This window comes from Chlorella variabilis (genome assembly GCF_000147415.1).
Source record: "Chlorella variabilis unplaced genomic scaffold CHLNCscaffold_13, whole genome shotgun sequence".
Taxonomy (NCBI): domain Eukaryota; kingdom Viridiplantae; phylum Chlorophyta; class Trebouxiophyceae; order Chlorellales; family Chlorellaceae; genus Chlorella; species Chlorella variabilis.
The window spans coordinates 1,161,585-1,181,399 of NW_005435075.1; the positions used below are offsets into that span (position 1 = coordinate 1,161,585).

At 68.3% G+C, this 19,815-nt stretch overlaps 4 protein-coding genes across 4 annotated transcripts; 2 read left to right on the forward strand and 2 right to left on the reverse strand.

Annotated features, from left to right (window-relative positions):
• Nucleotides 1–297: 297 nt before the first annotated feature.
• CHLNCDRAFT_24556 (hypothetical protein) lies at nucleotides 298–2,423 on the reverse strand (the record flags this gene model as incomplete). Its single annotated transcript, XM_005846758.1, has 5 exons — nucleotides 298–758; nucleotides 970–1,121; nucleotides 1,363–1,481; nucleotides 1,763–1,962; nucleotides 2,216–2,423. 5 exons carry the CDS (start codon nucleotides 2,421–2,423, stop codon nucleotides 298–300), a joined length of 1,140 nt encoding a protein of 379 aa, XP_005846820.1.
• Nucleotides 2,424–13,714: 11,291 nt separating this feature from the next.
• Nucleotides 13,715–15,410, forward strand: CHLNCDRAFT_24571 (hypothetical protein; the record flags this gene model as incomplete). The annotated part of the gene is made up of 6 exons (XM_005846612.1): nucleotides 13,715–13,907; nucleotides 14,017–14,105; nucleotides 14,232–14,371; nucleotides 14,762–14,881; nucleotides 14,978–15,038; nucleotides 15,270–15,410. Coding segments are annotated over 6 exons (744 nt in total), but the record flags the coding sequence as incomplete, so codon positions are not given.
• Nucleotides 15,411–16,714: 1,304 nt separating this feature from the next.
• On the forward strand, nucleotides 16,715–18,173 carry CHLNCDRAFT_135400 (hypothetical protein; the record flags this gene model as incomplete). Its single annotated transcript, XM_005846613.1, has 5 exons — nucleotides 16,715–16,914; nucleotides 17,094–17,271; nucleotides 17,449–17,518; nucleotides 17,635–17,771; nucleotides 18,000–18,173. 5 exons carry the CDS (start codon nucleotides 16,715–16,717, stop codon nucleotides 18,171–18,173), a joined length of 759 nt encoding a protein of 252 aa, XP_005846675.1.
• A 273-nt stretch (nucleotides 18,174–18,446) lies between these two features.
• CHLNCDRAFT_135401 (40S ribosomal protein S14) lies at nucleotides 18,447–19,446 on the reverse strand (the record flags this gene model as incomplete). The annotated part of the gene is made up of 4 exons (XM_005846759.1): nucleotides 18,447–18,644; nucleotides 18,796–18,903; nucleotides 19,170–19,250; nucleotides 19,435–19,446. The coding sequence occupies 4 exons, from the start codon at nucleotides 19,444–19,446 to the stop codon at nucleotides 18,447–18,449; spliced, it is 399 nt and encodes a 132-aa protein (XP_005846821.1).
• Nucleotides 19,447–19,815: the final 369 nt, after the last annotated feature.

Below are 19,815 nucleotides of genomic sequence, written 5' to 3' on the forward strand. Positions count from 1 at the left end.
CCACCTCCTCCCCCGCCTCCCCCTCCTCCTCCTCCTCCCCGCACAGGTCGGAGCCAGAGGCGGGGCCCAGCCCCGCGCCCGCCGCCTCCTGCCGTCGCGCCTTCATCGCCGCCAGCTGCTCCTGGCGCGCCGCCGCCGCCGCCAGCACCTTGAACTGCTGCTGCACCAGGCCCCGCATGCAGTCCCAATAGCGCGACTGGATGCGCATGACCTGCGGGGAGGGGGGCAGGGAGAGATGCGGGGGCAGGGGGCAGGCAGGCGGGCAGGCAGGGTCGCGGCGAGCGGTGGCCGCAAAGCTCAACATTGCCTGTGGCTGGCCGCCACCGCGCAACAACTCCCCCAGCCACCCAGCCATCCGCCCCCGCCGCTGCGGCCCACGGCAGCCCCGCCAGCCGGCCCCGCCGGCCGGCACGCGCCCCAGCCACACCACCAGCCAACATGAGCCCCAGCCCTCCCCGAACAAGCGCCCGGCCGCCGCACCTGCGCCACCGCCGCCATGCCGTACTCACACGCCGCCTGCTCTCCGGGCGGCAGCGCCGGCGGCCGCTCGCCCAGCAGCACGCGCACCACCGCCTCTGTGCCCTTGGCTGTGGACAGCAGGTTGTAGCCTCCCTCCAGGAGCGCCACGGTGGGGGCCACCAGCTGCAGCTGGGCCGCCATGTGGGCGTAGCACTCGGGGGTGAGGTGGCAGCCGCCGATGGGGTCCCCCTCCGCCGCATCAAAGCCGGCAGAGATGATGACGAGGTCGGGGGCGTACTCTGCGGGTGGTGGTAGCGGTGGTGGTAGGTGGGTGTGGGGTGGGGGAGTGGTGTGGTGTGGGTGTGCTTGGGTGTGAGGGCAAGGCGAGGTCAGGGGGTGATGGAGGCGTGCCAGGCAGCCCCCGGCCCCAGCAGCCGCGCCGTGCAGCCGCGCCAGGCAGCCCCCTCCCCTCCCCTCCCCTCCCCCCCACAAGCAGGCGCAGCGGCTCACCGTAGGCGATGGGCAGCAGCAGGTGGTGGAAGGCAGCCAGGTAGTCGCCGTTGCGCATGCCGCCGCAGGGCCAGGGCACGTTGACGGTGTACCCCGCGCCCTCGCCCTCACCCACCTCGTGCGCCGCGCCGGTGCCGGGGTAGAAGGAGCCGCTGCGGGGGCGGGGGTGGGGTTGGGGGAAAGGGGGAGGGGAGGTGGCGAGGCAGGGCAGGTTGTGGGGGGTGCGGAGGGCAGGCACAGCCCGTGTGGCAGGCGGGCGAGTCGCAGGCGGAAGCGGGCAGGCGGGAGGCGGCAGGCGCGCGGGGCAAGCCGCCAGGCAGGGGGAGCATGGCAGCTGCCCGGCAGCAAGCAGCAGGCGGTTGTCCGGCGCGCGGCGCGGCGCCTGCGCCGCACCCGTCGTGTCTGTGCAGCGACATGTAGAGCACCGAGGGGTCGCCCTCAAAGATGTGCTGCGTGCCGTTGCCGTGGTGCACATCCCAGTCCAGGACCAGCACGCGCTCGGCGCCCGCGGCCTGGGGAGCGGGAGGGGAGGGGAGGGGGCACCAGGGTCAAGACAGGGGGAGTGCGACTGCGCGCTGCCCACCGCGCGGCTCAGCCCAAAAGCCGTCGGCTGGCCAGGCCCTCCCCCGATGTGCGCTGCTAGCCGCCACCAGCCACCAGGGCCAGGCAGCCACCAGCCCCAGCCAGGCGACTGCCCCTGCCAGCCAGCGCCGCTCGAGGCCACGGCAGCGGGCGGCGCCCCCGGCTGTCGCCAGCCACACCCGCCCCGCCCTTGCGCCACCCCCACCCCCACCTGCGCTGCGCGCGCCGCGATGCCCGCATTGTTGAAGAAGCAGAAGCCCATGGCCGTGTTGCTCTCGGCGTGGTGGCCGGGGGGGCGCACCACCGCCACGCCCGCGCGCGCCTCGCCGCGAACCACCGCTGCCGCCACGTCCACGCACGCCCCGGCAGACAGCTTGGCACACATCGCAGTGTGCTGGTTGACGTACGTATCTGCGGGGCGGGCAGGGGCAGGCGAGCAGGGGCAGGCAGGTAAGAGTGCGGGCGCTGCCAGCGGTGGTGCAGCAGGAAGCGGCAGCAGAGCGTTGCTTCCGGCGCGGGGCGCGCGCCCTCCGGCCCACCCCAGCCAGCCCCAGCCCCGCCTGCTGCCCCCCACCCTCCGCGCCCCCCTCGCTCCTCTCCCGGCTGCCGCCGCCGCCGGCAAGGCAGCCGCCTGATGCCTGCCTGCCGCTGCCCGCCGCCCCACCTGGGGAGAAGTGCAGCCCTGCGCCGCCCTGCAGCCGCGCCTGCTCCGACAGCACATCCACCGCCTCCAGCAGCTCGGGTATGTGGCAGGCCTGCACCTCGGCCGGCGTGGCCTCCCGCGCAGGCAGCCGCCGGCAGCGCCCCGCCAGCTGCGCGGCCTGCAGGCGAGCCATGACGGCGCGCACGCGGTCGGGGCGCTCGGGGTGCATGCTGGGGCCGCCCTCCTCGTGAAGCTCCATGCGCTCGTCCCAGCACAGCACAGCCAGCGCGTCGCCCTGGGGGGGGAGCGGCGGGGAGGGGAGGGGCGGGGAGGGGTGGGGCTGGCGGGTGGAGAAAGCCGGCGGGTGGAGGAAGCCGGCATGGAGGGAAGGGGCTGTGCGTGGAGCCGGCAGGCAGCACGGGCGGCACAGGCGCAGGCACAGGCACAGGCGCAGGCGGCGCGGGAATGCGGGCGCGCGGGGGCCGCGGGCGCGCACCTGCAGGCGCGGCCGGTGCAGCGCCGTGGCCGAGGCGACGGTGGGGTGGAAGATGTCTGCGTCGTGGGCGGGCATGTGGCCGCAGTCCTGCACACGCAGGCAGGCGGCGGCGGCAGGGGATGAGCGCGGGCATGGAGGCGTCGCGCGCTGCAGGCCCGCGCTCGCAAGCGGCGCGCGGCGCCGCTGCCCCCGAGCCCCCTGCTGCTTGCTCCCGAGCCCCGCCCCGCCGCTCACCATGCAGATGTGGCCCCACAGCGTGCCGGTGCAGTTGGTGCAGTGCTGCATGCTGAGCACATCCATGTCGTCGCCGCTCTCGTAGCCCGCCGCGCTGGCGGGGCGGTCGAGCGGCCGGCTGGAAGGCTCCTCCTCGGAGCTGCCGGGGCTGGTGGAGGGCTGCTGCTGCTGCATGGAGACGGCGGCGGTGGGCGGCCCGCTGCCGCCCATCTCGCTGAGCGGCACAAAGCCCGACAGCGGCTGCTCGCCGGGCGGCTGACGCAGCGCCGCGGCGAGGCTCAGCGCGGGGCTGTGGCTGCGCGACAGCGGCTGGAAGCCGTCCACAACCATGGCGTCTGCGCCTGCCTGCTGCTGCTGCTGTGGGTGCTGCAAGGCTTCCGCAGCCGGTGCCGATGTGGGCAGCGGTTGTGTTGCAGCGGCTGGCGGAGGGGGCGGGGGCGGCGCCGACACGTCGCCCGCGGGGTATGCCGCCTCCAGCTGCGTGTCCAGCGGCAGGCTGGCCGCTGGGCTAAGCGGCTGGCCGCCACCCAGCTCCGAGACCATTGCTGGCCTGCAGCGAGGGGCACAGCGCGCAGGTTTGCAGGCGTGAAGCGCGCGGGGGAAAGGGCGTCGGTGTTAAGGGCGGCCACCCCCAACGCAACAGCCAGCTGCCTAGCTCAGAGGCGCCCGATGGCCGGTGAAGCCACTCCGCAGGGCCTGCCCGCCGACTGCGCTTGGGGCCCGGAGCGCAGGGGCCCGCTCAAGCAGGCGGGCCAGCGCGTGATGAGGAGGTGCTGCCGCCGGGCGCCCCTCGGCGCCGGGCTCCCCGCCCAGGCCCTGCGTGTCCCCGGACCGCCCGAAAGGCGCCCGTGCCGCGCCGGCGGGCCCGCCCAGCAGCGCCCGCGGCCCAAATTTACCTGGAGTTGGCAGAGGCCTGCCGCAGCGCTCAGGCACGGGGCTCCCCTATTTGTAATTTGAGAAACGAGAAGTGTTGAGCCGCGCCGGGCGGCGGGAGGAGCACCGGAGAGGTGGAACTCGGACTGGTGAGGAGCGGCAGTGCCCTGCACGGGCGGTGCGCGCGGTGGGGAAGGAATGCAAGCCTGCCAATGGCAGAATAACGGCCCGCGCGGCGCAGCCAGCGCCAAAGTTGGGAGCACCGGCAGGTGGCGGCAGCGCACCGAGCGCGCCTTGCACCCAAAGGCCAGTGCGCTATGCTTCTTGGTGCTTGCTTACGCTTGCATGCCAGCAGCCCCACGATGTCGGCTTTCATGGCGCCAGTGGCAGGCAGGAGGATCACGGCGGCTGTGCAGAAGGCCCACGGAAGGCGGTGTCGGTTTGGCCGCCGCCGACGTGTGCCGCGGCCCAGCAGGAGCAGCGAACACCAACCTCTTTGTTTGCGCGACTGGAAATTGGTTAACTAAATTGCACTGGTGGCATGTGGTGATGGTCATGGCTCTATTCTTCTCATCTGACCCCACACTACAGGCTTGACAGCCCCTATAGTGCAGGCGGCAATGGTGTGCGGTTTGGCGGCTCTGGCTTCTTTCGGTTGCTACTGTGACGCCAACGCCAGTCTGCCAGCCTTTGAAAGCAACCAGACTGGTAGATCTGCTTCAAAACATCTCTGCAGCCGAATGTAGCATATTCGATTGGCTTAGCCTGCCCGCAGCCCCTTTCCGTCGGGTGCGCCGCCCGCCTCGGCGCGCTGTGTCCTGCTGCCCAATCCCGGCCTTGGCCAGGCTGCTCGCCTGTGGCCTGGACTTTTGTTGGGCGCCTTGTGCTCCTGGAGGAGCACCTCACGGCGCTAGTCCTCTCCTGCTGACATATTGTAGCATGGTGGTGGGCGCGGTGCTGCGGCACCCGCTGGCCCACGGCCTGGTCGTGGGCCTGGGATTCTCATCCTGGTTCATGGGCAAACGCGACAGTTTCAGCGACATTCTGCGGCTGGCGGGTGAGCCCAGAGCTTGAGGCGCGGCAGTGAAGCGCTGCTGCTGTGTCTGCTTCTTGAATCCTCCTGTGTCTGGATGCATCGTGGCTGCTGCATTGTGGCGCGGGACGCACTCTGACGGATGCCGCACTGACTGCCACTGGCCTCCGCCCCGCCACCGCCTGCAGGCCCTTCGGAGCAGCCGCGCACGTACAGCCTGCGCATCCGGTGAAGACCTCTAGCCTGTTCTACGCCTGGACACCCGCAGCTGCACACCCAAGATCACTGCGCCCATCTAAGGGTCCACCCCTGCATTCACGAGCGTCTTCCCTTGCAGCCTTTTCAGCAATCCCAATCCTCGGCCTTCGTTGCACTGCTTTGCCCTTGCCTCTCCAAGCTTTTCCTCACAGGCACTGTCCTTCGGCTGCAGTTTTCCCTCTGAGTTGTCGTGAGCTACCCAATGGGGCTCCTCCCGCTCTGCCCACACAGCTCGCCCGCCTGAACCTCTGTTCCCTCCTTGACCATTTGATGGCACTCCCCGATTGGGATCCCATCAATCTGTTCCCTCTTTTGAGTGCTTCTGCACCTCGTTCTTGTTGTCGCAGGGAACAGCAAAACGTCCTGTGCTGCCTGCCTGGCTATGCATGTAACATCAATTGAATTCATCCAGATCCGCTGAACCGTCACACGCAGCTGGTGCCCGGCTGCCCGGCCCTAGGGGCAGGAGGCCGCATAGCTCAGGCCGCACCCCGGCGCCATGATGCCGGAAGTGCCCGTCCCAACGGCGGGGTGGAACCCGCGAAGCATGAGTGCGCGCTGGTAGACGCTGCAGGCAAGGCGAGCAGGCAGCAGAGGCGGCATGCGGGGAGGATGCTTGCCAGCAGCGGGGATGGGCGCTGCATGCCAAGGTCGCAGCCACACACCTGGTGCAGGGGCAGTCGGCCTGCAGGAACGGCCTGAGCAGGTCGCAGCAGCCGGCACTGGGAAGCGCAGCGGACTCGAGGTTGGCGGTGGCCTCTGCCACCTGCGCCTCGGTGGGCGGCGTGGTTGAGGTGCGCCAGTAGGCCAGGGACACTGCAGCAAACACACAGTCTGGTGCACGTCTGAGCCTCAGATAGGCTCGCAAACGCCACAGCGCGTCTTGGAAGGGTAGCGCTGCGAGGCGGCAGTCATGCACGGCGTACCACCTGCATCAATCTCGGGTGCACAGGCCGTTTGCATGGCGAATGCGATGGCAGGGCAATCCACCGTTTCAGGGGCAGGTGCCTGTGCTGCCACCGGAGGGAAAGCAGCAGCGAGCAGCAGCACCGCCAGGCTGCAGAGGCGGATGACAGTGGACATGCTGACGCAGCACAAGGTGGGCCAGAGTTGTTTCCAGAGTTGTTTACACAACAAGGTTCTCCACCGCGGCGGGCGCGCTATGCTGACGGGGCATTCCCTCCCTGGCGCAGTGTTTCGGCAGTTCTCCTGGCAGTCAGGCTATGCTTGCACAAGGCCAGCCTCTGCGGGGCTCAGAGCCCCCGCATGCGAGTATCAGCTTGGGGAATAACCCTGCCCGGCCCTCCCACCCCGGCGCCCCCACTGAGGTCATCACAAACACATGCGCTTCTTTTTGTCATCTCCGCTGGTGTGGGCATCTTATGGAGTCGCCGCCCTGGCTGCAATCCCTGGGCTGACCATGCACCGACGCAGCAGGGGGCTACAGGAGCAGCCCAGCACTCCAGTCGTCAGTGGAAACGCGGTGGAGGCCCCAGGGAGCAGCGCACAAGGTGGGGCAAAAGACCCGCCGCCATGCGCTGCCGGCACCCGCTCCCGCCATTGTTCGCCCAGGCGCCAAAATGGTTGCATCTGCTGTCGCCTGATGCAACAGCTCTTGCCGCACTTCAGGCATGCCTAGCTGGAGCTGGCAGCGCGACGGCGAGGCTCATGCTGTATCAAGCTCGCCGCGGCAAAATGTGCCCAGCCCCGCCAGGTGAGACGCTGGTTTAACGCGATTTCCTGGAGCTGTACCTCAGGTCCAGGCTGGTGCTGGCTGCTCCATGCAGGCCACACCAAATGCGCCTTACCTCACGAATCCACGCACCTTGCTTCCGCTTAATGCCTGCAGCTGAGATGATACACTAGCTGGTTGTACATCCGCCCTTCCGTTTGCTCGCGCCACGGCCAAAGCCACCCAGACTGCGGGCGGCAGCTCACCAGACCCAGACCTCAAGCCTGGCTCTCAAACAGTGCCTTTCAATCCCCTTTGCTGTCTGGCGCGCGATGCATTGTGTCAAGCACAATGTCTGTTCGACGCTCCCTGCATTTTGCTCCCAGCATCAGCGCATTCATCTTTGCCATCCATCCATTCAACCATCTGTGCATGCCAGTGTTGTGCCTTGTACCATAACTGTTACCCAACCCATCAGCAGTTAGATACAGTACACACTCTCCTATTTGCGCTTGCAGCCTCACTGATGGCATCGGACGGCCGTGACCGCTGGCCTCCTCTGCAGCTGGGTTGTCTTGCCGCTGATCAGCTACTGCACTGGGGAGAGATGATGACCTTGCCGTTACAAGGAAGTGGCCTTGCAACATTGATGCAGCGCCTCATGCAGAGCCGGTACGAGCAGCGAATCGCCGGCATGGCAGCGCCCACGAGTGCCGTGGTGGTGGCGGTGGAGGGGCAGCAGGGCGGCATCGCGGGGCCCCATTTACCAAGAGGAGCATTGGGTGCATGCTGGAGCCAGTTGTGCAGCCCCGCAGTATTCTTCTGAGCAGTCCATTAGTTCGCTGCTTCTAAGCGGCCAGCACATCTGCATAGCAGACAACGGTAACGCCTGACACTGGCGGTTGGAGCACACGAGGGCGGCCCTGCGCTGCTGGTGCAGCTCAGGTGACCATCACGGCACAGCTCACGGTAAGCAGCGGTGAAGCGCTTGGATCTGACGGTCGGCGCCTGGGGCCTGGTCCTATAGATGGCGCAGCCAGAGGGCCCCACATGGAACCTCAGGCAGCCAGTGACAGTGCGGCACTGTTTGCAGCACCCGCCGTAGGTGGTCACGCCCGGCACCCGCAAGGCGGGCTTGTCGGTGAAGCGGGCGCAGCGGCGGGCCGCCCCACACTTGCGCTTGTAGCACTTGCCGCCAGCCGCTGCACGGAGGATGGCGGTGGGCGTGGTGTGGTAGTGCCTTGCGGCTCTGTCAGCCACAGCATTCAGACGGTTTCCCTTAAAGCAGCTGCTGGCAGGCAGCGGCGACCCTCACCAGCTGCAGCAACCGGCTGGGAAGCATCAAGGGTGATCGAGGTCGAGAGCAAGGGGCAGGTCTGGCACCTGCACGGGGCAGAAGCACGCGTGTGTGGGTGGCGGGACGTGCAAGAAATGCACGCTGTGCACTGCAGGTGGATGCCCTCTCCTGCACGCCCTGCCAACCGTGCTCACCGGACCTTCCACCCTGCAAAGAAGCAATGCAGCAAACGCCGATCACCGGCCTGACTGAGTAGAGCGCGGCACCAGCACACATCTGCCTGAGCCTGATGGCGGCACCAGCATGGCAGACGGCCCGCGGCTGCCAGCTTACCATAGATATGCGAGCACCTGCATGAAGCGAAGGGCACAGCGAAAACAGTGAGAACCAGACCAGGCACGGTGACTGATCCAGAGCAGGCCATGTGGATAGGTTGGAGAGGCCAGCCAGCAGCCCAGCCATCCGACAAACACGTGCCGCATTCTGGAGGGAGCTCACTTGGCGCCGTCGCCCCGCTTGTCTCGGGCGTACACATACTGGCCCACCTTGCACTCGCCTGCAGGCAGAATGGATCAGGCAGGGTGGGCATGGCAGACGTGACAGCTGCACTGCGGCTGGCAGTGACAAAATCGGCTGCCACCCTTCTCGGTCACAACACTGCCAGCCGCGCCAGGCGGCCCTGCGGCCAGCAGCGAGCAGCAGCAGGCATGCCGTCCCCTCACCTTGGCACATCCAGGCAGTCCCCTGCCAGTCGCTGGGCGGGCTGCACTGCCTCGGATCGTACGTATCATAGATGGGTGACGCACACTTCTGCGAGCCAGCAGCGGTGGCACCATGCCTGAGCAGCGGCGGGCAGGGCGGGCGCACTCCTCAGTGGCCCCCCACGCAGGCGCACCTCGCACAGGAACTTGTGGCCATAGCCGCCAATGCAGAGTGCGCCGCCGCCGTATCTGTCCGTTGCCACCACCGTCTCTCCCGCATCGCAAGTGTCGTAGCACCTGGGTGCGGTTCCCCTCCTGCACCGCAGCAAGAGAGGCGCATGGAGCAGGGAGGCGCAGCGATGGCTGGATTGGGTAGGGTGCAGCTGTGGCACGGGCGACAGGCCGAATTCGCAGACCCACACGCCACGCCGCCTCCACTCACCAGGTGTACGTGCACCCGTTGCATTCCTTGCGTCCACACAGCTTGCACAGCACCTTGGTGCCCGAGGAGCATTCGGTGCCATACCAGGGGTAGGCTGGGTCGTCTTGTGGCTGGTCGTTTAGGATAGAGGACTGTGCCACAGGCGTCCAACCAGCGGGGCACTCGCCCTTGCACAAGGACGGGGTGCCAAACCTGGGTGGCAAGGTGCGGGATCAATGGCTTAGGGTAAGGCGTGCTGGTGGCAGGCCAGAGTGCCGGGGACGGCTGTGCATGTGCATATAGTTGGGTGGTGGTGGTCGGGCTGCCCAAGCGGGGTCCCCACCGCTGGACCGCCCTGCCAGCCAGCCAGCTGGCTGGGGCACTCACCACTTGAGAATGCACTGGTCGAGGCCGGGCTGGCACAGGGTGCAGTACTGCACGTTGTAGGAGCCGCTTGGTGTCTGCAGGGTCACGGTGCGGTTCCAGGCCCATCTCGCCCCATACTTGGGGCAATCAAGCTTGGCCTGGTCTGCCTATACCAGGATAGGCAGGGTGGGTTGAAATGACTCGGCGCACCATGTCGCTCCTGCCATCCTTGCAGAACATCACCAGCAGCATGCTGCGGGCACAGACCACACCTGCTCGTCCAACGTGCGACCAAGTGGGAAGAGAGGCAACCCCGTGCAGCCGCCTGGTGCGCGGAAGGGGAGGTAGTCATAGGCAACAGGGAGGACATCGATTGGCTCTACAATCACGGCGCCAAGGCCCTGGAACAGGCCCAGCAGCAGGAGTTGAGTGAGCGGCGGCGGCACCAGGCGGCAACGAGGCGGTGCCATGGCTCCGAGCCCCTACGTCCGCCTGCGGCACAGGGGATTATGTGCACAACAGTGGGTTCAGTTGCGAGCAATGAGGGGCGCCTGTGCAGGCTTCAAAGCGACCGCCGAGCTGGGGACGCGGCCCTAGGCAGGGGGTGCTGCAGAGTCTTCGCAACCACCCACTGGCGGCTTCACTCGGACCTGAGGCAAGCTTGGGGGAGCAAAACTTACGGAGGGGGAGTCGGCTCCCCCTCGCGGCAGGGTAAACACGGTCGGAGTGCGAACTTGGCCGCAGATCGGTCGTCAGTGGAAGCAAATGGGCTTCATACCACGGCAATGCAGATGGCCAGGAGGCCACCGGCCACCGGCACCGGCGCCGGGGGAGTGTTCCTCCGAAAGCCCACGCACGGCCCACCAGCCAGCACCCTCGATTCAAGTGGCTCCTCGTGTTTCGGTATGGTAACGGTGTTGCATGCATCAGGCGGGCTGGCACGCCTCACTATTCACACCAGATGCGTTTGACACATGGGCGGCGGGCTAAGCGTCGGCCCCGCCACGCCCCCCGTCCCGTCCCCACCCACACCCCAGGTCTGCATTTCCATCGTGCTGCAACACTTCACATGGCCTACACATCCTGAAAGGGACGATGATGTGGCTGGGGTACACAATCCTGCCTGCCTGGCACGGCCCACCGGCTGGCTGGGTGCCTTGCCACTGCCGGGCACCCACATGGCTGGGTCTGGCGGCTACTGGCGGGCGCTTGCAGGCCACCGCGACCGCCTAACTCACATGCCGAATACCCCTAGAGGAGATATGATCCGGCGCTTGGCCGGATGAGCTCGCGCAGCGGGAGCGCTCACAACGATGCGCGGGGCCCCGCTCCGCGAGGGCGCCTCCCTATCCTCACAGAACTCCAATTGGAATGCTAAAGCGATGAGCAGAACAAACCCGGCGGTGAAACTCGCTGAAAACGGGTTCATTTGGTGGGAACCTGCGCTTGGGGATGACTCCCAGCACCTGCCGCTCATCTGTGATGCAGTTTTGGTTTTTGCAGATTGCTGGATAACTTCCGTATAGCTCCAGCTACCGCCACAGCCCCCTCTCCACATGTGCATCACCAGATCAACGCTCTCAAAGCTTTCAAGATCCCGGGCTTGTACCCCGTGCGTTTCCACTCAAGAGGCGGGCCAACAGCGGGCGCTCCCCATCATCCCAGTGGGAGGCCGCGGCCAGCACACAGCTGCGCTGCTCGCAGCTACGGCAAGGCATGGCCCTGATCGGTGGCCGCGCTGCGCGGGGCGCTCAGCGGCGGGCAAGAGCTGCCAGCCCCTGTGCCAGCCTGCCGCATAGTACCAGGTGCACCGTCGCCCTGGCGCCCGTCGCCCTGCTGCTCCTCTGCCTGGGTAAGCCGCGTGCCTGGCCGGGATGTGCACAGTATGTTTTGTAGCCATGCCTCCGGCCAGGCATGCGCCCGCTGCAGCGAGCCCTGCAGGCACCCATCACTGCCGTGCTCGCCGCCCCCCGCACCTCCCTGTGTGCAGGCGCGCGCGGCGTGGCCGGCGCCGCCCCCGTGCCCAGCTGGACGGTGCTGGGCCTGCCCACGGGCGTGTCCGCCAGCCAGGCCAGCTGGAACAGCATGGCGGTGGCGCTGGATGGCACCATCATGGTCGCCTATAGCGATGCCACCAGCAACATGACCTGCCGCAAGTACACACCGGCCACTGGCTGGTGCGCTGGTGGTGGCGGCGCGGGTGGCTGTGCCTGTGGGGGGCCTGGAAGGGCGTGTGCGTGCGTGCGTGTGCAGCTGATGTGCTGGCGGGCGGGCATGGGGCCGTGCATGCCGCACCTCGACGGCCGCTGGCGGCTGCCGCTCCGCCGCCATCCCTCCCTGCCCTCACGCCCCGGCTGCCGCCCCCGCCCCGCCCCGCCTGCACCTGCCCCGCAGGACGGGCGTGGGCCCGGTGAACATCCACAGCGGCAAGACTGAGTACATCAGCCTGGCGCTGGGGCCGGCCATGGACCCCTACATCGCCTACCGAGGCAACTCCAAGAAGATCACAGTGAAGAGGTTCAACGCCGCCAAGATCCCGCCTGCCTGGGACAACGTGGGCGCCCCGTGAGTGTGCCGCCAGCAACGCCGGCTCATGCGCGCCGCGGGGCGCAGGCGCGCTGCGGGGGCTGCCCTGAAAACGCCCGCTGCGCACCGTGGCTCCCGCCCTTGGCGCCGCCGCTGCCGCGGGCCGCGCCTGGCTGGGGCGCCCCCGCAGCTGGCTGCTCCTCCCACGCGGCCGGCTACCAGCCACCCACCCCTGCATGCTGCCTGCCCCCGCGCGGCCGCCGCCGCCCGCAGGCGCTTCAGCACCGGCGGCGCCGCCTTCACCAATGTGGCGGTGAGCGGCGCGGGCGTGCCTTGGGTGATCTACAGCGACGAGACGGTGGGCGGCAAGGCGACGGTGATGAAGCTGGTGGCGGGCGTGTGGAAGAACGTGACGCGGCGGGGCTTCACCCCCGCCGCCGCCACCTGGACCCGCATCGCCCTCACCCCCGCCGGCCTCCCCGTCATCGCCTACGTCGACGCCAACAAGGGCGGCAAGGCCACCGTGCGCAAGCTGGCCGACACCGGCCTGTCCTGGGTGGCCGTGGGCCCCGCGGGCTTCACCGCACACCCCGTGTCCAGCCTGCGCCTGCGCCTCGACGCCGCCGCCAACCCGGTGCTCGGCTACATCGAGCACGACCCTGCCACGCCTACCAAGCCCAAGGCCACCGCCAGCCGCTGGACGGGCGTGGCCTGGACCAAGCTGCCCACCGCGGGCGTGGTGGCCACCACCTCGCTGCCGGCGGCGCTGTCCTTGTCCCTGGACGCCGCGGGCCTGCCGTTCCTGGCGTTCGCCGACGGCGCGGCGGGGGCGGGCGGCAGGGTGTCGGTGAAGCGGTACAAGAGCGGGGCGTCGTGGCGCGCCTTTGGCCCCGCCGGTGAGCAGCCTCCGCGCTGCCCCGGCCCTGGCCGCAATCACAAACGCTGCCGGCTCCTCCCTCCCGCCCCTGCCTGCTTCCAGCCGCCCCCCCAGCCCTCAGCCCAGGGCCACCAGACTGTCTTGTCTGCGCTGCGTGGCGCCATGCCCCTTCTATCCGGCACAGCACCGCCAGCTGCTGCCGCTCCAGCCCTGGCCCCCATGCCGCTCCCCGCGCCGCCCCGCAGGCATCTCTGCCGGCATGGCCCGCTTCGTCGACGTGGCGGTCAAGGATGGCAACCCGGTGGTGGCCTACTCAGACGCCGCCAAGCAGAACAAGACAACCGTGCTGGCGTGGTGAGCGGCTCCCCCCAGCCTGCCGTGGGGCAGGCACGCAGGCGCCAGGCCAAGTCCCAGGCGCAAGCTAGTTCCCCTGGCCTGCACCGCTGCACCGGCGGTGGCCGCCCTCTGCGCCCCTGTGCGGCTCACACCTGGGTACCTGCCTTGCCCACGTGCTGTGCAGGGCCAAGTAGGTTGCCCGATGGCCTGGGGTCTGCTGCCCTTGCAACCTGAGCACGGCTGGCTGGCCTGTGGTGCTGTCGCTCCGCATGCTGCCTTCTGCTCGCCCCTCCCTTCTGACATGCCTGCCTGCCTGCCCATGTTGCCTCTCTTCCCCTTTGCAGCCCCTCCGTGTCATTCATGGCGGTGAGCTGTGCTGAAGGCTGCTGGCCGCCCCACAGCTGCTTATGCTTGCAGCCGAGCTGCGCCTGCGCGGGCTGCCCCTCTCAAGCCTGCCGTGTGCCCCAGGGTGGAGCCACTCCACCCAATGCCTTGTGGTGCCGCGCTGCCTTGCCTGCAGCTGGGTGATTGGGGCCGCCTGGGCATCGTGGAGCAGACCAGCACGGCAGCGCTGATGGCCAGCACAGCTGCCAAGCGGCCGCCCGAGTTCATCATCAGCACTGGTGAGCCTCGCAGCCGCCGCACGTGCTGCCACAGCGCCAGCGAGCAGCGGGCTGGATGCGCTGCCTAGAGCTCTGCACCTTGTCACTGCCCCACTCCCCGTTCTGGCAGGTGACAACTTCTACCCCAGCAGCCTCGTGTCTGCTGCCGACCCCCAGTTCGACTCGTCCTTCAAAAACGTCTACTCAGCGCCCTCGCTGGTGCGCCCAGCTCCTGCTCCGGCGGGGCGCACGCCACGCCTGCCTGCCTGCCCCGCCATTCCGGCCCTGCCCGCCACTGGCAGCCAGCTGGCACTCACGCCGCGCTGGCGCCGCGCCCTCCTGCAGAACGTGCCCTGGCACCTGGCGCTGGGCAACCACGACTACTGCGATGGCGCCAAAAACTGCGACCAGCCGGGCGGCTGCCCCAACTCGCCAAACTGGCAGGTGAGCGTCACCCCGCCGCCGCCGCATCCGGCGCTTGCATCGTCTCGTGGACCGCTGCCGGCCCACCCCTGCGCTGCCGCCCACACCAGATGCCCGTCTGGCCACCACCACCACCACCACCGCCACCACCGCCGCCGCAACACAATCAAACGTGCTGGACAGGGCACAGGCGCTGGTGCCGGATGCCGGGCCGGCACGCCGCTCACCAGCTCTCGCCTTGCTGCCCGCAGCTGGACCCAGCCATCAAGCTGCGCAACCCCCGCTTCAATGCCTACCGCACCACCACCCTCAGCACGGGCAACGGGAAGTGAGTGGCAGGGGTGGTGGTGGGTGGGCGCCCGTGATGCGTGTGTGCGTCGGGGCGGCAGTGACCTGCGTGACAGGAGGGCTTCCCACTCAGCGCTGCACCCTCCGCACGCTTGGGCCTGCAGCGTGGACATCTTCTTCATTGACACCAGCCCCTTCATTGCTGGCTACCTGGCCACGACTTGGGCCAAGTGCCCTGGTGCGCTGCCACACGGCCTGGCACGCTTGGCATGCCTGGCTGTTCTGTGCGCTGTGCCAGGTCGCACGCCACCTGCCACCTGACGCCTGCACTGGCGCTGCCCTTCGGCCCGCCTGGATGCAGGAGGGATCCTGACGCAGAGCATCGATGCCATCCTGGCCACAGTTGATGCCATGCTTGGAGCCTCCACAGCTCCCTGGAAGGTGGGTAGGCGCACCCCTGCCGCGTCTGCCTCCCTGCCACCAGCCTCTGCACAGCGCCACACGGTTGTAACAGACAGACAGACAGCGCCACACCCACAGCCACCTGCCGCTGCCTGTTCTCCTCCAGGGCCTGCCCTCGCAGCCTCTGCCCCCCACGCCCTGGCGCTGCCTCTGCATCTCATCTTCACCGCTCCCTCCCACGCCGCCCTGCCTGCCCTGCCCCGCCCGCAGGTCGTGATTGGGCACCACCCGCCCCGCAGCAACGGAGACCACGGCAACAACCGCGGCATCATTAGCACCTGGGAGCCGGTGCTGAAGAAGCACAAGGTGCAGGCGTACTTTGCGGGGCACGACCACGACCTGGAGCACCTGCGCCACGCCGTGGACGGCACCTACACATACGACATCGTCGTCACCGGCGCCGGCAGCAAGCTGACCGGCGTGGCCAACGGCGTGGTGGACAGCGTGAAGTACCTGGACCAGAACGGTGCGCGTGAGCGGCGGGCTGGGGCGGGCGCGCGCAGCAATGTGTGGTGGCCGCGCCGGCACCGCACGCGCCCGCAACACAAGCACACCACATCTCCGCCCCGCCCCCCGCCCACACACCACCACGCCCACACCTTGTTGCTGCAGGCTTTGTGTTTGCCTCCTTCCACCACGATGAGCTCGTCGTCGACTTCTTCACAGTGCAGTCGGGCAACGCCACCACCCCCACCTACACCGCCCGCATCCCACGCACCTGGACGTGAGCACCCCGTGCCCACACAGCCAGCCCTAGCCGCCATCACACCTTTCCGGAAGGGATCCCTGCCTGCAGGCCAGCCCGCTGTGTTTGGCCACCCCTTTTCTGCCATGCGGCCTCAGCAACTCTTCTTTGTTTTGTAGTTTTTTTGTGTTGTCGCAGCCAGCTGCCAAAACTGCCCCATCAAGCAGCACCTGAACTGAGGCTGCCCTTGTCCTGCGCACTGCTTAATGTTATGTGGTTGTGTCTTGCGTCCCTTCCGCGAGGGACGGCCCCGCCTTCTGTTGTCAGCTTCAGCGCTCTGTTATCCTTCCTCAGAGATATTTCTGTGATCCCTTTGCCATGTTTGTCGGATCACATTTGTGTGCATGTGCATGTGCATGTGTGTTGCCGCCACCAATCAGAAGCCCACCTGCCAAGCTTAGCCATGACGGATGGTCCAGCGCTGCGCAGCGCTGTCTGGCCTGCCCACTGGGTGCACACGTGCGCATTGAGTGATTACTAAAGGTATTGTGTAAAGATCTCCCCTTCCCGAAGCAGCCTTTCTCGGGCAGGCTCTGGCTTGGGCGGCACAACTCGCCGCCGCCGCACCAGCTGGACGGTCAATGTACGGCCCTGACTGATGGCCTGATAGCGCGCGCACACCTCGCTGATGAGGAGTACAAAACAACAAAGCAATAGTACAAGCAATAGAACCAGCGCCTGTAGCCACCAGCCATCGCATTACAGTGTGCGCGGCAGCAGCACAGCAGTGAAGAACAGCGGTGGCGCGATGTGGCCTGCACACTGAGCCCATCAGCGCCCTGTGCGCCGCGCTGCTGGCAAACCCCCGCCGCCGCCCCGCCGCCGCTGCCCACCAGGCCTCCGCTACCCGCTGCAGGCCTGACCAGCGCGGCTCCAGCGCCCCGCCTGTTGAGAGCATCGGCCCTGGGCCATGTCGGCGGCGGGGGAGGTGCCCAGCCAGGTGGTGACCGAGGACCTGACCGGCACCTGCTGGCGGGATGACCTGTGGCTGGCCGCCTTTGGCCTGCACCACGGCACCGTGCTCGACTACTTCTCCCTCTCGCCCTTCTACGACCCAGCCTGCGCCAACGAGCGCGGCTTCCTGGCGGGCAAGCCCCGCGGCCAGCCGCCGTGAGTGCAGCAGCGCAAAGCTTCCAGAAGCGGCGGCGGGAAGGGAACAGGCAGGGGGGCCCAGTGGGGCCCGGCCAGCTCGCCCGCAACCGGGCCTCGCAGGCGGCTCCCTTGCCGGCGGCACCCTGCCCCGCAGCAACACGCCTGTGCGCCCTGCCTCCCCCGCCGCGCCGCTGCAGCGCGGTGGGCGAGGGCGTGGAGTACCTGCTGGCCGACTCGCAGCCGCCGCACCTGTTCATCCTGCGCAAGCTGTACCGCCACGCCGGCGGCGCCATCACCACCCTTGCTTTCTATTACATCCTTGACGGATCCATCTACCAGGCGCCCAGCCTGCAGGCTGCCCTGCTGGCGCGCATGGTGGGAGGCGGCGGCGGCGGCATATGGTTGGGAGCGGTGGGGTGGGGGGTAGGATGGGAGCTCAGCGTGCGGTCCGCCAGTGGGCAGGCGTTGCTTGGACTGCATGCTTCTGGGGGTTGCTGCCGCCGCCGCCACCCACGCGCCCGCGCTCCTGCCCTCCGCGCCCATGTGCCGCAGCAGCGCTGCATGTTCAGCCTCAAGGCGGCGTTCCGGGACATGCAGCGAGACCTGGCGCCACTGTCGCTGGGTGCGTGGTGTCGTGTGTGCTCCTGTGCCTGCCATACAATGCAGGCAGGCTCCGCATGCCAGCCGTGCATGCTCCCTCCTCTGCAACACCGGCTGCTCCCCCACCCGCCCCTGCAGCCACCAGCCAACAGCACGAGCAGAGCGCTCTGGAGCGGGAGCTTGCGGCGGGGCGGGAGGTGCGGCGCGTGCTCACGCCGGCCGACAAGGAGCAGCAGCAGCGGGTGGAGGCCAACATCCGGCATGTGCTGCGCCAGGTGGGGCGCCTGGGTGGGTGCATTTACACTTTCTGTAACGGTCATGGGCTGGTGGCATGGGAGCGAGCCGGAGCTGCAGAACTGTTGTTCCAAGGGGGCAGGGGAAGGCGGCGGCGGCCTGCCCTCCGCAGAGCAGGCTGCAGGTAGGCAGCGGCCGAATGGTTGGGAGTTGTTGCCCAACAGCTGACAGCCGAATGCCTGCTGTGCCCCGCGCAATCGCTCATGCAGTTCCCGCTACCTGTGCCAGCGGCACTGATGGAGCCTGGAGCGGCAGCAGGCGGAGGAGGGGCGGCGCTCAAGACAGAGCTACAGCCCAGCCCCGCAGCACCGGCAGCAGCAGGAGCGCGATCCGCGGCTGCGCGAGGCGCGGTGATGTCGGCGGCAGCCAGCCATGGCGCGTAAGCTTCGGCAGGCCTTGTGCATACTGGCAGCGCCATCAAGACCTGTGGATGCCCGCTTCCCGCTACAAGCGAGCTGGCAGCATCGACTCTAATTGTGCCACACTTGATCATTGTGCCATATGCGGCGGCGCCGCCGCATTTCATACCCCTCTCCGCCACTTTCCTTCATTCTCACAGCAGAACTCTTACACTGTGCACACCACCAAGCCGTAGCACGCCCAGCAGTGCAGAACGACGCAGCTGAGGGTGCATGCCGCCGTCTGGATGGGTGCGATCACAGGCGGCGACCGCGGCGGCCGCCCTTGCGGCGAGTGCTGTCGGTCGGGATGGGAGTGACGTCCTCAATCCGCCCAATCTTGATGCCGGAGCGGGCCAGAGCGCGCAGGGCGGACTGGGCGCCGGGGCCGGGGGTCTTGGTGCGGTTGCCGCCGGTGGCGCGCAGCTTGATGTGCAGCGCGTTCACGCCCAGCTCCTGCAGGGGGTGTTGTGCCGCATGGGGAGGTCAGCTTGCGCTTGCGAGCGCGGGATTGCAGGCAGGTGGCAGCACTGGCGGCCCGGGAGGCAGGGTGTGTGTGCAGCTGGGTGAACGAGCGGCACCGCGGCGGGCCTGCCGCCCCACCCACCTTGCAGCGCACGGCCACGTCCTGTGCGGCAAGCATGGCGGCGTAGGGCGACGACTCGTCGCGGTCGGCCTTCACCTTCATGCCGCCGGTCACGCGCACCAGCGTCTCCTGCAGCGCGGAGAGTCGAGCCGAGGCGGCCGTTGAGCGGGCCGGCGACAGTTGGCTGGCCCCTAGGCGGGCTGGCTGGCTGCTGGCGGGCTCCACCCCAACGCCTGGAGTGCCCACGTGCGCCTCGCTCCCATGCCCGGCTGCCACGCAGCCCCCGCAGCCGTGCCCTAGCCGGCTGCCGCTCCGCTTGGCCCTCGGCTTGCTGCCCTCCAGCCCCACCAGCATGCAATCCTGCATGCTCGCGCGGCAGCTGTCATGCCCCGCACCTTGCCCGACAGGTCGGTCACGTGGACAAAGGTGTCGTTGAAGGAGGCAAAGATGTGGGCCACGCCCCACACCAGCTCGCCCTCCGTGCAGCACAGCAGGCGGGGGGAGGGGCAGGCACGCAGGCCGTAAGCACGATGCACGGCGGGCAGGGGCTTCGAGGAGCAGCCCTCCCTCCTGTAGACGTCTCCCTTCCGCAGCCCCACCGGCGGGCACTTATCTGGTGGCGGGGCCCAGCTGGACATTCTCCTCTGTGGCGCGACGAACCTTGGGAGCCATGGTGCCTGCAGGGCGGGTGCAGGAGGACGGCAGCAGGTCAGGAGCCTGGGCATGGGGAAGGCCGACGGCGGCGGCGGGCGGGCGGGAGGGCCAGCCGGTGAGCGCTGTGGCAGAGAGGCGCGTCTGCACCCTGGCGCTCTTGCATCCTGCCAGCTAGATGCTGGGGTGCGCCGCTGCCCCATCGCCGCCGCATCACCACTTTGGCATGCAGCTCGCGCGGCGGGCAGAGCCATCCCGGGCAGGGCAGCGCGGTATGCAAGCCAGCACCAAGCAGGGGGGCGGGCTGCAAGCCCACAGCAGCGCCGCACTCACTCTGGTCTCTGGTGGCCTGTAAAAGGCGGGGAAGGCAGGGGACCCGTGAAGGTTGCC